Source organism: Chelonia mydas, chromosome 2, assembly GCF_015237465.2.
Source record: "Chelonia mydas isolate rCheMyd1 chromosome 2, rCheMyd1.pri.v2, whole genome shotgun sequence".
In the NCBI taxonomy this organism is placed as follows: Eukaryota; Metazoa; Chordata; order Testudines; family Cheloniidae; genus Chelonia; species Chelonia mydas.
This window is the reverse complement of record NC_057850.1, coordinates 259,650,625-259,663,100: the sequence shown is the minus strand read 5'-3', so window position 1 is coordinate 259,663,100 and position 12,476 is coordinate 259,650,625. Positions and strand designations below refer to the sequence as shown.

Genomic DNA, 12,476 nt, shown 5'->3' with positions numbered 1-12,476 from the left:
AACTCTTTGCAGTCAGCTTTGGACTGAACTATCTTGAGTATGCAACAGGAAAAATCCTGCCCAGGCTCTCCCTAGGTGGACTGCATGTGTAGCTTGCTAGGTTCTCAGATTCCTTTTCCTACACTCAGTTTCTCTCCCCTTCTATTATTTTTTATCTTATCTGTTTTATTTAATTCTATATAAAACATTTTGGGGATCTAGTGTACATGAAAGCTGCTATTCCTTGTATGTTGTTTGAATGTAAGACACCCGGCCCATTGTGCTAGCTGCTGGACAGAGAAGTAACACAGAAAACACTGGTTGCCCCAGAGAGTTCAACATCTAGGTGTCAGGATGCAACAAGTGGATATAACAGGCTGGGGCTGGGAGATAAGAGAAACAAAACTGTACAGAAACAGAGAAAAATTGCATCATGTAACTGCAATCTTTTTATCTGCCTAGACACTCCCCCCCCCCCATCTGAGCACCTCCTCCCAGATATTTATGGGTTAATCTTCACCTGCTCCCTGTGAGGTAGGGGAGCATCGCTGTCCCCAGTTTCGCGCTGGGGACCTGAAGCACAGAGAGGCTAGGGGATGTGGCCAAGGGTACACAGGAAGGCTGTAGCAGAGCCCAGAGTAGAGGCCATCTCTCCTGGCCTGAGGGCTGCTTTCCACCTGCTCCATCCCAGGTTTCGGTGTTGGGGAACTCAGCCAAGCAGAAAGAGGAGGAGGGAGAAGGCAGCATTTGTGCCAAGCCAAGGTGGAGCGGGGGGGAGGTGTCCGTTTATTAGACCGTGTGCAGGGTGCCTCCAACAAGCAAACCCTGTAGCTGACCTCTCCCCCCACCACCCCCGCTGGAGAACAAGCCTCCGTGGGTCGGGAGCCAGCAGAGGGCAGCAGCAGGCTCGCCGGCGGCTCGCCGTGCCTGCCACTCGGAGGCAGAGGAAATGAAGGCGAGTTCCTCTGAGTCAGGAGCCATTAGCCCAAGAAGCTGGAGCGCCCAGCGCCAAGCGCCGTGAGTGCGGGCGCGGGGAGCCGGGGCGCGGAGCCCAGCCTGCGGCGGGGCGCGGGGGGGACCCGAGCGCCGCCGCCGCCGGGCGCCCTGCTCAGGTGGGACGTGGGCAGCGGGCGCGGCGGGGCCGCTTGGCCCCAGCAGCCGGGGCACGGGGCGAGCGGCGGGGCTGGGAGTTCGCGGACAAGGGCGAAGCGCCGGGCCGGGCCGCCCCGTCCGGGCCGCCCCCGGGAGCGGAGCCGAGCCTGCCGCGAGCTCTGCCCGGGGGGCGACGCAGGCTCTCGCCGCTGGCCCCCGCTCTGGCAGCGGGACCCGCTGGCTGCGGCGCTGGCCGGAGGGGCGGCGGGAGCGCGGGTCCCGGCAGGGGGCCGGGGTTCCCGCCCCGGGGGGCAGGGCCCTTCCCCGGCGGCACCAGAACTTGAGCCGCCGGCCGGGCTGGCCCCGGGGGCTCCGCGCGCCTCTCCCTGCTGCAGCGGCGGCTCGGCCGGGCTGGAGCCGAGCCAGGCGGAGGGGGGGGCGGCACCGCGGAGCCCGCCCGCGGCTCCCATTGTCCTCGGCGGGGGCCGGGGCGCCCCGGGCTGGGCGCGCTCCGCCGCCGGGCGCGGGGCTGGGGCAGCAGGGGGCGGTGCAGGCGGCCCCTGGGAAGGGCCTGCCCGGGGTGGGGGGCGCCCAGGAGTCCCGTCCCGTCCCCCCCCCCGGCCAGTCCCGTCCCCGTCCCGTCCCCGCCCGGCCCTGCAGCCCCAGCCGCGCCGCTGGGTCCGACCCGCGCCCCGCCGAGCGGGGGAGGGGGAAGCGAACAAAAGGCTGCCGCCTGCCAGCCCCGCCGCTGCCGCAGGAGCAGCCCGGGGGGGCCGGGCGCGGGGGGCCGGCCCCAGCCGGGCAGGCTGCGCTCGCAGGAGGCCGCTGAGCGGCTCAGCGCTGGGGCGGGGGGGAGCGGAGCAGAGCAGATTAGCTCCCCAGCCGGCCGTGGTATGCAGAAAATGTTGAGCTTGGAGAGAGTGTGTGTGTGTGTGCACGGCATAGCCCTGTGTGCGCGCGTGTGTGTGTGTGCACGGCATAGCCCTGTGTGTGTGCACGGCATAGCCCTGTGTGCGTGTGCGCGCGCGCGCGTGTGTGTGCACAGCATAGCCCTGTGCGTGCACGTGTGTGCGTGCAGGGGCATAGCCCTGTGCGTGCACGTGTGTGTGCAGGGGCATAGCCCTGTGCGTGCACGTGTGTGTGCAGGGGCATAGCCCTGTGTGCGTGTGTGCGCGCGTGCGCGTGTGTGCACAGCATAGCCCTGTGTGCGTGTGTGTGTGTGCAGGGGTATAGCCCTGTGCGCGCACGTGTGTGTGCACGGCATAGCCGTGTGCGTGTTTGCACGGCGTAGCCCTGTGTGCGCGTGCGTGTTTGCACGGCGTAGCCCTGTGTGCGTGCGCACGGCGTAGCCCTGTGTGCGTGTGCGTGCCTGCGCGTGCGTGCGCACGGCATAGCCCTGTGTGCGTGTGCGTGCCTGCGCGTGCGTGCGCACGGCGTGGCCCTGTGTGCGTGCCTGCGCGTGCGTGCGCACGGCGTGGCCCTGTGTGCGTGCCTGCGCGTGCGTGCGCACGGCGTGGCCCTGTGTGCGTGCCTGCGCGTGCGCGCGCACGGCGTGGCTGCACGCGCGCGCGTGTGTGCACGGCGTGGCCCTGTGCGCGCGCGCACATTATGATTCTGTGCGCATGGTAGGGCTCTGTGTGAGCATGTGTATACACAGTATGGGTGCATGTGTGCGCTATAGCTTTTATTTTATTTTATAACCTATAGAGTAATATCTACAAATGAAATCATAATATCACAAAACCAGACAAATTCCAGACGAAGTCACTTTGAAACGAGACATTGGAGCGTTCCGCCCGGCTAAGGTCTCAAGGGACCGTTTCAAGCCTTGTCCAAAAGCTTGATTTCACGGTTTTTCCCCCTTTCTAAACCAAATTTCGCTGGCATGGGCAGGTTCCCGTGGAACGGTTCGATTTTGACAAAGGGGTGTTTTCTGACCGAAAACCATGGTTCTGTTGGGCAATTTTGGACCAGGTCTGATATCCAGCTGTTTCGGTACTTTGCTGGTCCCCATCTCCATGGTCTCTGTGCACCTTGCAGTCCTCACAACTCCCCAGTGAGGCAAGGGTACAGTATTATCCCCATTCGCACATGTGGAAACTGAGGCACAGAGCGCTTAGCAGGACGGGCTAGTCTTTCTTCTGTAATGCATGTCTGACCGAGCAGGTGTTGGCTCTGGTTCTCCACCCACGGAGGATCCCAGGCTTGGGTCTAACTGGGGGTTATCAACTCTTCCACTACAAGATGGATTGTCTAAGGAGGGAGCTTAGACAGCCCGCCTTTACCTCTGGCTTTTTCTCCTCTCTCAGGTGCTTTCAAGCTGGGATGAGCGTCTCCCCCGCCACCTGGCACTCTGGAGCAGTTCTTTAATCCTCCCAAACCACCCATATCCGTCCGGATTTGTGTCCCGGAGCAGGATTGGCTCCAGGCCTTTTTCCCCTTGGCACCATGGATTCCTCAGCTGCTCTGGCTTCTGCTCCTCCTTCTTCGGCTCCCTCTGGGTCCCGGAGCCCAATGTTTTCCTCAGGAGCCGACCGAGAGGAGTGGGGGCCTAGGTTCAACTGTGCCCCTTCCACTTCTGCCGCGGCCTCCCAGGGGTTGGCCACATCTGGCCGGAAGAGGAAAGCCAATTTCTCCAACGACGAGACAGAGACTCTGGTCTGGAACGTGGTTCGGCACTTCAGCGCCCTTTACGGCTCCGAATCCCTCCGAGCTCACCCTGTGCGGCGGAAGCAGCTGTGGACCCAGATCCAGAGCCGGGTCAACTTCCTGGGCTACACGGAGCGCTCCATCGATGACCTCAAGCACAAGTGGCGAGACCTTCGGCTGGACGTCAAGAAGAAGATCACCTCCAAGAAGCATCCCCCTATGAACAGGGCAGGAGGGCCTCTCCACAAACCCCGCCTCACTCCCCTGGAGAAGATGGTGGCCTCTACCTTCTTACAGGCCAGCCATGATTCAGAGCCCGAGATCATCTTTGACCCCGGTGAGCTAAGCTTTGGGTTTCTCTGATAGCAGGTCTGATGCACATGAGCTCACAATGGTGGTAGGGTCAGGGAGGTCTATGGGTAAAGGAGATGGAGCCAGAAGACCATTCCTCCAGGGAAAGGGGCTTTCATGAATATCTGTTTCCATCCTGTTGTCACCATCTGAACACATCAGCCTCACCTAACAGTAATGTAACAAATCCCTGGCCCTCTGGGACTTGGTTCGTGGTGAACATTTACTTATTGTGCTAGCTCAGAGAGGATAGTGAAAAAAGACTTGTCAGGTTTGCCTTTTTTCTAGTCAGTCTCCCTTTTGGGTTTTCCTGCAGTAGGAGAATACTGTCATGTCTGGGTGGCAAAGGCTGCTGGGAAATGTTTATACTCAAATAGCCAAACTAAAGGAAATAGCTTTCCCTGGATTTTTTTTTAAAAATGGTGAAAATATTCCTGTTGCTCTTCGGTTTTGTAAAACTTTTTTGTTTTTAAAAACCTCTAAATGCTGCATCTAGCCTGATCGCATCCCTTTTACAGGTAACTTGCAAGGGGGAAAATCATGGGTTCGTGCCCTCTTTTGACTGCATGGGTATGTGTTCTTCGGAGTCAACAGTGCCACTGTGAAATAGCACTGGAGCTGTGCGGAGCGGTTGCGCTTGCTGACACGTTGTGCTCACTTGAGCTTTAGCCTCTATCCTTGGATAAGCCAGCCAACGGGAGGTCAGGGCTTTTGGGTGTGGGCAGGATTTGGGCAGCACTCGAGTTAACTCTGCAGTGACAACAAGTCCTCAGGTGTATCAAGTAGGGTTGAAAAGTTTCTCCCCCCACACCCAAAAACCAAAAGTGGGGGATGGGGAGGCACAAGGGAGTCTGCTTGTTTTTACATTAGAAATATGGGTTTCCTCTGGTCTCTTTTTCCTGTGAGACTCTCTGCTCTACTGTAGAACTCGAAGGAACATGCATGATTTGTCTGATGTCAAGAGTCACCTGATGAAGGCTCTGATTCAGCAAAGCACTTATGCACCTGTCTAACTTTTTAAACATACTCAAGGCCATCCCTGTTAATCAAAGCACTTAAGCACATGCTTTGACTTCAGTTATACTTACCGCACTGCTTAAAGTTAAGCATGTGCTTAAGTGCTTTGCTGATTTGGTGCTAAAGTTAGGCATGTGCTTAAGTACCTTGAAGAAGTGGGGCCTAACTGAGAGAGTGATTTTTTTTCCAGAGTGATTAAAACTCTTTGTTTTGTTTGCTTTTTGTGGCCCACTATTTAACTCAAGTGCATGAGACACACTTGGGAGAGAAACCTCAGGGTTAAAGACTCTCTCTCCTCCTTCAGCAAAACATGGAGAGAGCTCCTAGTCCAGATGTCTGGAACTACCGCTAAAGCAGGAAAGACCAGACTGGACATTCTCAATATGTTGAAGGTCAAACAAACAAAACCTTGGGTTTTTTGTTTGTTTAAAGAACCATTTCAGGCAGCCTTTTATACTTTATAGAGGACCAAAAATAAATAAAAGGGGCCAACTCCAATTCTCGTTCCCTTTGCTGCTCACCTTTAAGATCAGATCAGATCACTAGCTTTTGGTGAAGGAGGGACATACAAGCACAAATTGTTAATTTAAATGTATACTGTAAAAAATCCAGGCTGTTTTTGGGCTAGACACGGCTTATATAAAAACGCAATGGAAATATCCTGTTGGACTTCATAGAAAATCCTGATCTTTCTGTAGGGTGTTTTTGGACCGTCCTGGAGCGCTGATCAGAGACTGATCTCCCTGCTATAGAATTTTATAGGGCCGTTCTGAAAACCTATAGAAAGCATCTAGTTCACTTAAGTTCTGTAGTTTGTTGGAGTAATTTTTACATGCCTCTGTGCGGTTCATCCCAATTCCAATGGCTGGGTTAAGCTAGACAAATTCAGATTGGAAATGACACACACATTTTTAATGGTGAGAGTAATTAACTGTTGGAAGAATTGACCAAGCGTGGTGGTGGATTCTCCTTCACTAACAATTTTCAGTCAAGGTTGGATGTTTTTCTAAAGTATCTGCTCTAAGAATCATTTTGGGGCAGTTCCCTGGCCTGGGCTATGCAGGCAGTCAGACCAGATGATCACAATGGTCCCTTTTGGCCTTGGGATCTATGAAAAGTCCTATAGGATGTGTCCCTTGGGGAATCCTAGCCTGTGATAGCATGATAGTCGCTATCCTCTTAAGTCAATCGTCTCTTCCTCTTGCAGACTTGTTCTTCCCAGGTGCGTCCAAACAATCGATCATGTCCTTCCAGCCTGCAGTCAGCCACCCCAGCATCTACATAGACACCAACGGGCAGCCCTCTTCTTTGCCTGACGTGGAAGGTTCCGCCGTGCCTCGGCTCGCAGTCCAGAGTCCAGACCCTTCTGTGATCTGTGAATACAGCCGAGGCGAGGGGCAGAGCAGTTCAGGTAGGGGTAATGGAGAAGCTGCCAGTAGCCACAGTGAAGGCCAGGCTGACTGTCCAGGGCACAGGCCTCTTTGATAGTTGGGGAAAGCAGTGGCTGGTGCCTGTTAAAGGCTCAGCCAAAGGCTCCTGAGCATGGGGAAAATGATCACACTAATAATTACTTTTTTGTGACGCGCTGTCTCCTGCAAGCGCCGCAGTGGGGATGCTTTTGAAGGCCAAGGAGTGGTTACATTTGTTAAAAATGGTGAAATGATTGTGACTCTGAGAACCTGGCCCAAGCATGTCCATTACGTAGCCCCAGTGAAGTTACACCCAGAATGGAGTAGCGCCCCATAGTCAAATCTCAGACCTCCATGCACTCCTGGAGAAACTCTTTGCAAGGATGTGTCTCCACTGTCCACTTCGAACAGCCCAGTGGTTAGCTTCAGGGCAAACACTTGTGCATTCACAATGCTCAAACTGTGGGTGACTATTCCAGTGCTCCTGCCCTCTAGTGTCCAGGTCTCCTAACACAAGAACAAGGAGATGGTCAATGAAACGAAAAGGCAGCAAATTTCAATCTGATCCTAGACAATAAACATTTTTCCTGCAGCACACAAGTAGCCTGTGGAACTCACTGCCACTGGATATTGTTGAGGTCAAGAATTTAGCAAGATTCCAAGATAGAGTGAGCATTTATATGGATGACCAAACTAGCCAGCATTATCCAACTTAATCTTCAAAAATAAATTGGAAGGGATGTAACAACCTCATGGTTCAGGGCTCAAGACAGCCTCAAAGTATTGGGGTTTAGGAGGAGACTCCCACTGCGGGGCCAGATTCTCCCATATCTGCTACCGCAGGCTTCTTACACCTGCCAGCAAAGTAGCAGTTTCTGGCCGCTGTCAGGAAAGGATACTGAACGTTCCTGGTGGGTCTGAGCAGCGCCCGTGCAGCCCTGCCAGGGTTCTGTGTGTCTGTGGCTGGTTTGAGTGGATTTTTAGTAAGAAGAAGATCCTGGGGTGGTCCCAGGGATGTGGGGAGAGGGGACCAACTGGGAATCTAATGCATGGCGCCACAGACGGTGAAGCAGATAGACTTACCTGCTAGCTTCTCTTCTGTTTCAGCCGAATCAGGGCCGGAGCTGCGAACTCCAGAGATGTCGGCCATGTCCCCGCCTCTGAGAAACGAGTCCCTCGTCTCCTACGCCTCCATGTCGGAGGAAGAAGAGCGGGAAGGCCAGGAGGTGGACGGGTGCCCCGGCGCAGCGATGGGCCTTCAGCCTGGCCCGGAGCCCCAGCTGTCGGCCGAGGAAAGCGCGAAGGCATCCCGGCAGGCCATGCTCATCCGCCGGTGCAATTCCCAGGGCTCCATGAGCTCCCTCCCCGAGGATACGCTCAACCACGTGGACGCTCACGCAGACTGGGCCCACGAAGGGGTCTCCGACCTCCCCTCCTTGGGCAGGGTGCTGGACGCCTCCCAGCCGGAAGAGGAGGAGGGCAGCCGGGGCCCCGAGGTGGGCTCCTTGCCCAGGGTACTGATGGGGCCCACGTGGGAGAAGCAGCAGCAGCAGGAGGAGGAGCAGCAGCAGCAGGCGCGCTCCCCGCTGCATGGCGCGCTCACCGAGGAGTCCCTGCCCTCCTCCGCCTCGCCTCAGGAGGACCAGCCCCCTGCCCCGGTGCCGCCCTCGCGGGGCCTGGGCTGCTCTTGGCTGCGGGAGGGCAGGAGGGAGAGCTGGAGGACTAACATCCACCGCCTGCTGGACCTGGAGGAGCAGTGGGACCAGCTGTACCACCAGGAGCTGGCCATGTGGCAGGAGGAGCGGGCCACGCAGCGCGAGGAGCGGGCGCGGGACAGGGAGCTGCAGTTCCGCCTGCTGGGCGTCCTGACGGACATCCGGGACGAGCTGCGCTACCTGCGGCAGGAGCGGGCCAGCGCGCGCCAGAGCCAGGCCCCGCCCGCCGAGGCCGAGGCCGGCGGGCTCTTAGACCAGCCGCCCAAAGCGGAAGTCAGCTTCCCCGGGCCGACCCTGGGCAGCGCCGGCTGGGGGGGAGAGCGCCATGGCCAGCAGGAACCCCTATGGCAGCCGGGGGCGGGGGCGGCGCCGGGGCCGGCCGCGCGGCTCCGCCTCCAAACACAGACGCCTCTTCCTGACCAATAGCTAGGAGTGGCTGGGGGCTGTCAATTCCAGTGACGGACATGGTGTGCGGACAGCCCTCCCGGAGCCTGGGGGCGAGCGCACGGGGTGGGCACGCAGCGTGCGCCTGGACATGGCAGGGCAGGGGCGAGTGTGGTGCGGGGGGGGGGGTTGCCTGCTACAGGAGCTGCGTGTGTGTGCTGGAGGCGTGTGTGCGGCGGGGGGGAGAGAGAGAACCATTTGGGAATATGCCTGGTGTGCAAAAACATTGGTGCGTGTGAGAGCTGGGGAATCGACAATGCCAGTGTAAGTTTATGGCAGGTGTGGGTGCAGTTTGAGTGTCTGCACCAGCACCTCTCCGGGGGGGGAAGGCGTGTGTGTGTGTTTGTGGGATATGTGGGGAGAAGTGTGCGAGCCTGTGGTGTGCATGTCAGTGAGAATGGGGTGTGAATGTATGGGCTGCAGGCAGGACCGCAGATGTGTGTGGGGGGGTGAATGCATGTGCTTGTGAACTTGCAGTGGCAGATGTGTAAGCAATGCATGGGTGTGAGCATGTGGCACATGTACGGGAGAGCTCTGCAGGGCTGGTGTGCAGTGGGAAGTGTGTATGGCCGCAGTGGTGCGTGTCTGAGTGCAAGTGGGTGAGCATGTACTGCATTGTGTGTGTGTACACGAGTCCAGTGTATGTGAATGAGGCAGCCGTGTGGCAGGGGGATTTGTTTGGGAATGGAGGGGTGTATGTGAGTGTGAGCAGCCCTGGGAGGCTGTGATTGGTTGCCAGGGGGCGTAGGAGGGGTGGTGTCCGTGGCATGAGCGTGAGCATGTGTGCTTGTGAAGGTGGTGTCTGTCTGAGCAGTGGGAGGGTGTTAGTGCACACTCCATGTACACAGGATGTGTGCGCGCACAGCTGAATGTCTGTGGCCAGGGGGGAGAGCCAGCTGTGCTCAGGATGGCAACGTGTGAATGCAGGGGGGCATGCTGTGTGTGTGTGAGAGGGGTGTAAGTGACTGGCTGTGATTGCACCCGAGAGGTGTGTGCACAGGAGTGTGTGACTGCCCGGCAGGGCACGTTGGGGGCACAGGGACAATCAGGCAGGGGCGCACTTGTACGAGCAGGAGTGGCTGGGGGTGGGGGCTGAGTGCACGTACGTGTGTGTGTGTGTGTGTGTGTGAGCGCACGGGGAGGTGAGTCCGAGCAGCGGTGGGAGGGTGCGTGTCTGTCGTGCATTTAGGAGAGATGCTTGTGTTGGGGGGGCGTGTGCATGTGAGCCGGAGGGGGGGGAGCTATTTTAAGACACGGCCGGGGGGGTGGCTGCATGGAAATGCTGCACTCCTCCATCTGGGAGGTGCGTGTATGCGTGACCCGGGGCATGTGCCTGCCGGCAGGGGGCAGATGTGCAAGTGCGCTAGGCTGAGTAGGGTCGCTACTTTCTGGGGGGGAAGGGGAATTAGGAATAGTCGCTGTCCTGCGAGAACATTTTATGCAAATCATTTAATAACCTAATTTGCATATAACCATAAACTTCTGTTTTAAAAAAAAAAAAACCCAAACCCAAGCCTGTGTGTGGACTCAGTGCTGGTTAAAGCTGGGGGGATGGGCACTGCGCCCATTCTTGGTTAATATTTAGTACCACTTTAGATGCCCGTCCTCTGGCTCCGAAATGCCTCTTTGCATTGGCAGCTTCTCCCTGCAGCTCCTTCCCCCAGGCTCTCCTGGGGCAGGCTGGTCGGTGGCCGGAGGACAATGGGTGAGTGGATGGCTACCGGGGCGCGGGCTTTCCTGACCACAGGGCTGATGGGCAGGATGGTGTGAATCCAGCTGAGGGCGAGTCATTGGCCTGATGGATCCTGCTCTGCACACGCCTGTTCCCTTATACAATGCTCGGTGTTCCCAAATAGCTCTCGAGCAGACTGGGAACTCCATCAATTCTTTTTCCAGGTGGGACATCTCTTAACACACTGGCTGGTGCCCGCGTCATACCCTTAGCACTGGGCTCTCCCCAGCTGGCTGGCAGGCAACATGTCTCCTAGCACTGAATCCTAGAGCCAGACTGGCTGTAGGAAGTAAATCGTTGACTAGGAAGGGGCAAGGGTGACCTGACTCTGTTGCCCTCCTGTGCAGAGAAGCATGGTGTGAGCTGTGCAAGGCAAGGACTTGCCTCTTCTGTGTTTGGTGCGATTCAATCCCTGCCTCACTTGTGGCCATCTGATTGACCCTGCCATGACGGGCAGCTCGGTTCCTGCCTGGTCCTTGTGGGTGTGTTTGCTCCATGGCTCTGCCTAGAATCATGGTACCAAGCATGCTCAGGTCTGGGCTGGATTTCCTATTTGGAGATGAGACCCGACGGGCAGCTCCATCCACTGTGAGGCAGCTCCTCCTGGCGGAGTCACAGCAGAACTGGAGGACTTGTGGCACCTTAGAGAATAACCAATTTATTTGAGCATAAGCTTTCGTGAGCTACAGCTCACTTCATCGGATGCAGAACTGGGCTCTCTTCTCCACCCCAGTAGCATTCTCTAGGGCAGCCTGCGGACCTGGGAAGGGGAATGCAGCTGCTTCCATGGCCAAGCGGGGGCGCCACAGAGCCATCCAGCCCAGAGTTAGATGCTGCTGAGTGAACAGACCCTGGACACGTTTCCTGCAAGGATTCATGCCCTGGGCAGGTTCCATTCATTTCTAATTTAGAAGCAGAAAGGCTCTTTTCCTGTTTTCAAGCTGGCCCTGCTGGGCGGTGTCCCCTCGCCACACGGTTCACCCTCCCTTGGTGTAAATCAGGCTAGTGCCAAGGAGGTCAATGCAGGAGCTGGCCGTGTGCTTTTGAGTAAAACCTTGTTCCCTCCACATTGCAAACATGAGAACTGTGCCCACCCAGGGCTTCTGGAAGCAAAGTGTTCCCACGTGCATGTGCCAACCAAGGAATGCCTTTTCCCAGGTAAGAGAGAGGCAGCAGGATCTGATGCGGGGGTGGGACTGCACTGGGGCATATTACTCCGTGTCCTGCAGAGCTAATTAATACACCGGGGCCTGGGCTTGAGTGGAGGTGGACTTTGGTTTAATGGAAGATACCCAAGGGCAGTGGCTCTCAACCTTTCCAGACTACTGGACCCCTTTCATGAGTCTGATTTGTCTTGCGTACCCCCAAGTTTCACCTCACTTAAAAATGACTTGCTTACAAAATCAGACATAAAAATACAGAAGTGTCAGAGCACACTATTACTGAAAAATTGCTGATTTTCTCATTTTTACCATATAGTTATAAAATAAATCAGCTGGAATATAAATATTGTACCTACATTTCAGTGTATAGTATATACAGCAGTATAAACAAGTCATTGTATGAATTTTTAGTTTGTATTGACTTTGCTAGTGCTTTTTATGTACCCTGTTGTAAAACTAGGCAAATCTCTGATGAGTTGACATACCCCCTGGAAGATCTCTGCATACCCCCCAGGGGTTTGCTTCCCCCTGGTTGAGAACCACTGCCTAAGGCAGGGGTGGGCAAATTTTTTGGCCCGAGGCCACATCTGGGTATGGAAATTGTATGGTGGGCCATGAATGCTCACAAAATTGGGGGTTGGGGTTTAGGAGGGGGTGAGGGCTCTGGGGTGGGGCTGGGGATGAGGGGTTGGAGGTGCAAGAGGATGTTCTGGACTGGGACTGAGGGGTTTGGAGGGCAGGAGGGGGATCAGGGCTGGGGCAGGGGGTTGGAGTGCAGGAGGGGGTCAGGGGTGCAGGCCCCAGGCGACACCTCACGCAGCTACCAGAAGCAGCAGCATATCCCCTCTCTGGCTCCTATGCAGAGGTGTGGCCAGGAATTCTGTGCGCTGCCCTGTCTGCAGGCCCTGTCCCTGCAGCTCCCATT

General features: G+C 56.6%; 1 protein-coding gene across 4 annotated transcripts; it reads left to right on the top strand.

Annotated features, from left to right (window-relative positions):
- Nucleotides 1-859: 859 nt before the first annotated feature.
- LOC102940911 (MAP7 domain-containing protein 1) lies at nucleotides 860-8,765 on the top strand. 4 transcript variants are annotated; one of them, XM_037891390.2, is made up of 4 exons: nucleotides 860-996; nucleotides 3,381-4,057; nucleotides 6,296-6,499; nucleotides 7,605-8,765. In XM_037891390.2, the coding sequence occupies exons 2-4, from the start codon at nucleotides 3,520-3,522 to the stop codon at nucleotides 8,636-8,638; spliced, it is 1,776 nt and encodes a 591-aa protein (XP_037747318.1). In that variant the 5' UTR covers nucleotides 860-996; nucleotides 3,381-3,519; the 3' UTR covers nucleotides 8,639-8,765. The 4 variants fall into 4 exon arrangements, with proteins under 4 accessions (XP_037747318.1, XP_037747319.1, XP_043397745.1 ...); XM_037891391.2 differs by having other exon boundaries at nucleotides 942-1,091; XM_043541810.1 differs by lacking the exon at nucleotides 860-996 and adding an exon at nucleotides 1,824-1,962.
- Nucleotides 8,766-12,476: the final 3,711 nt, after the last annotated feature.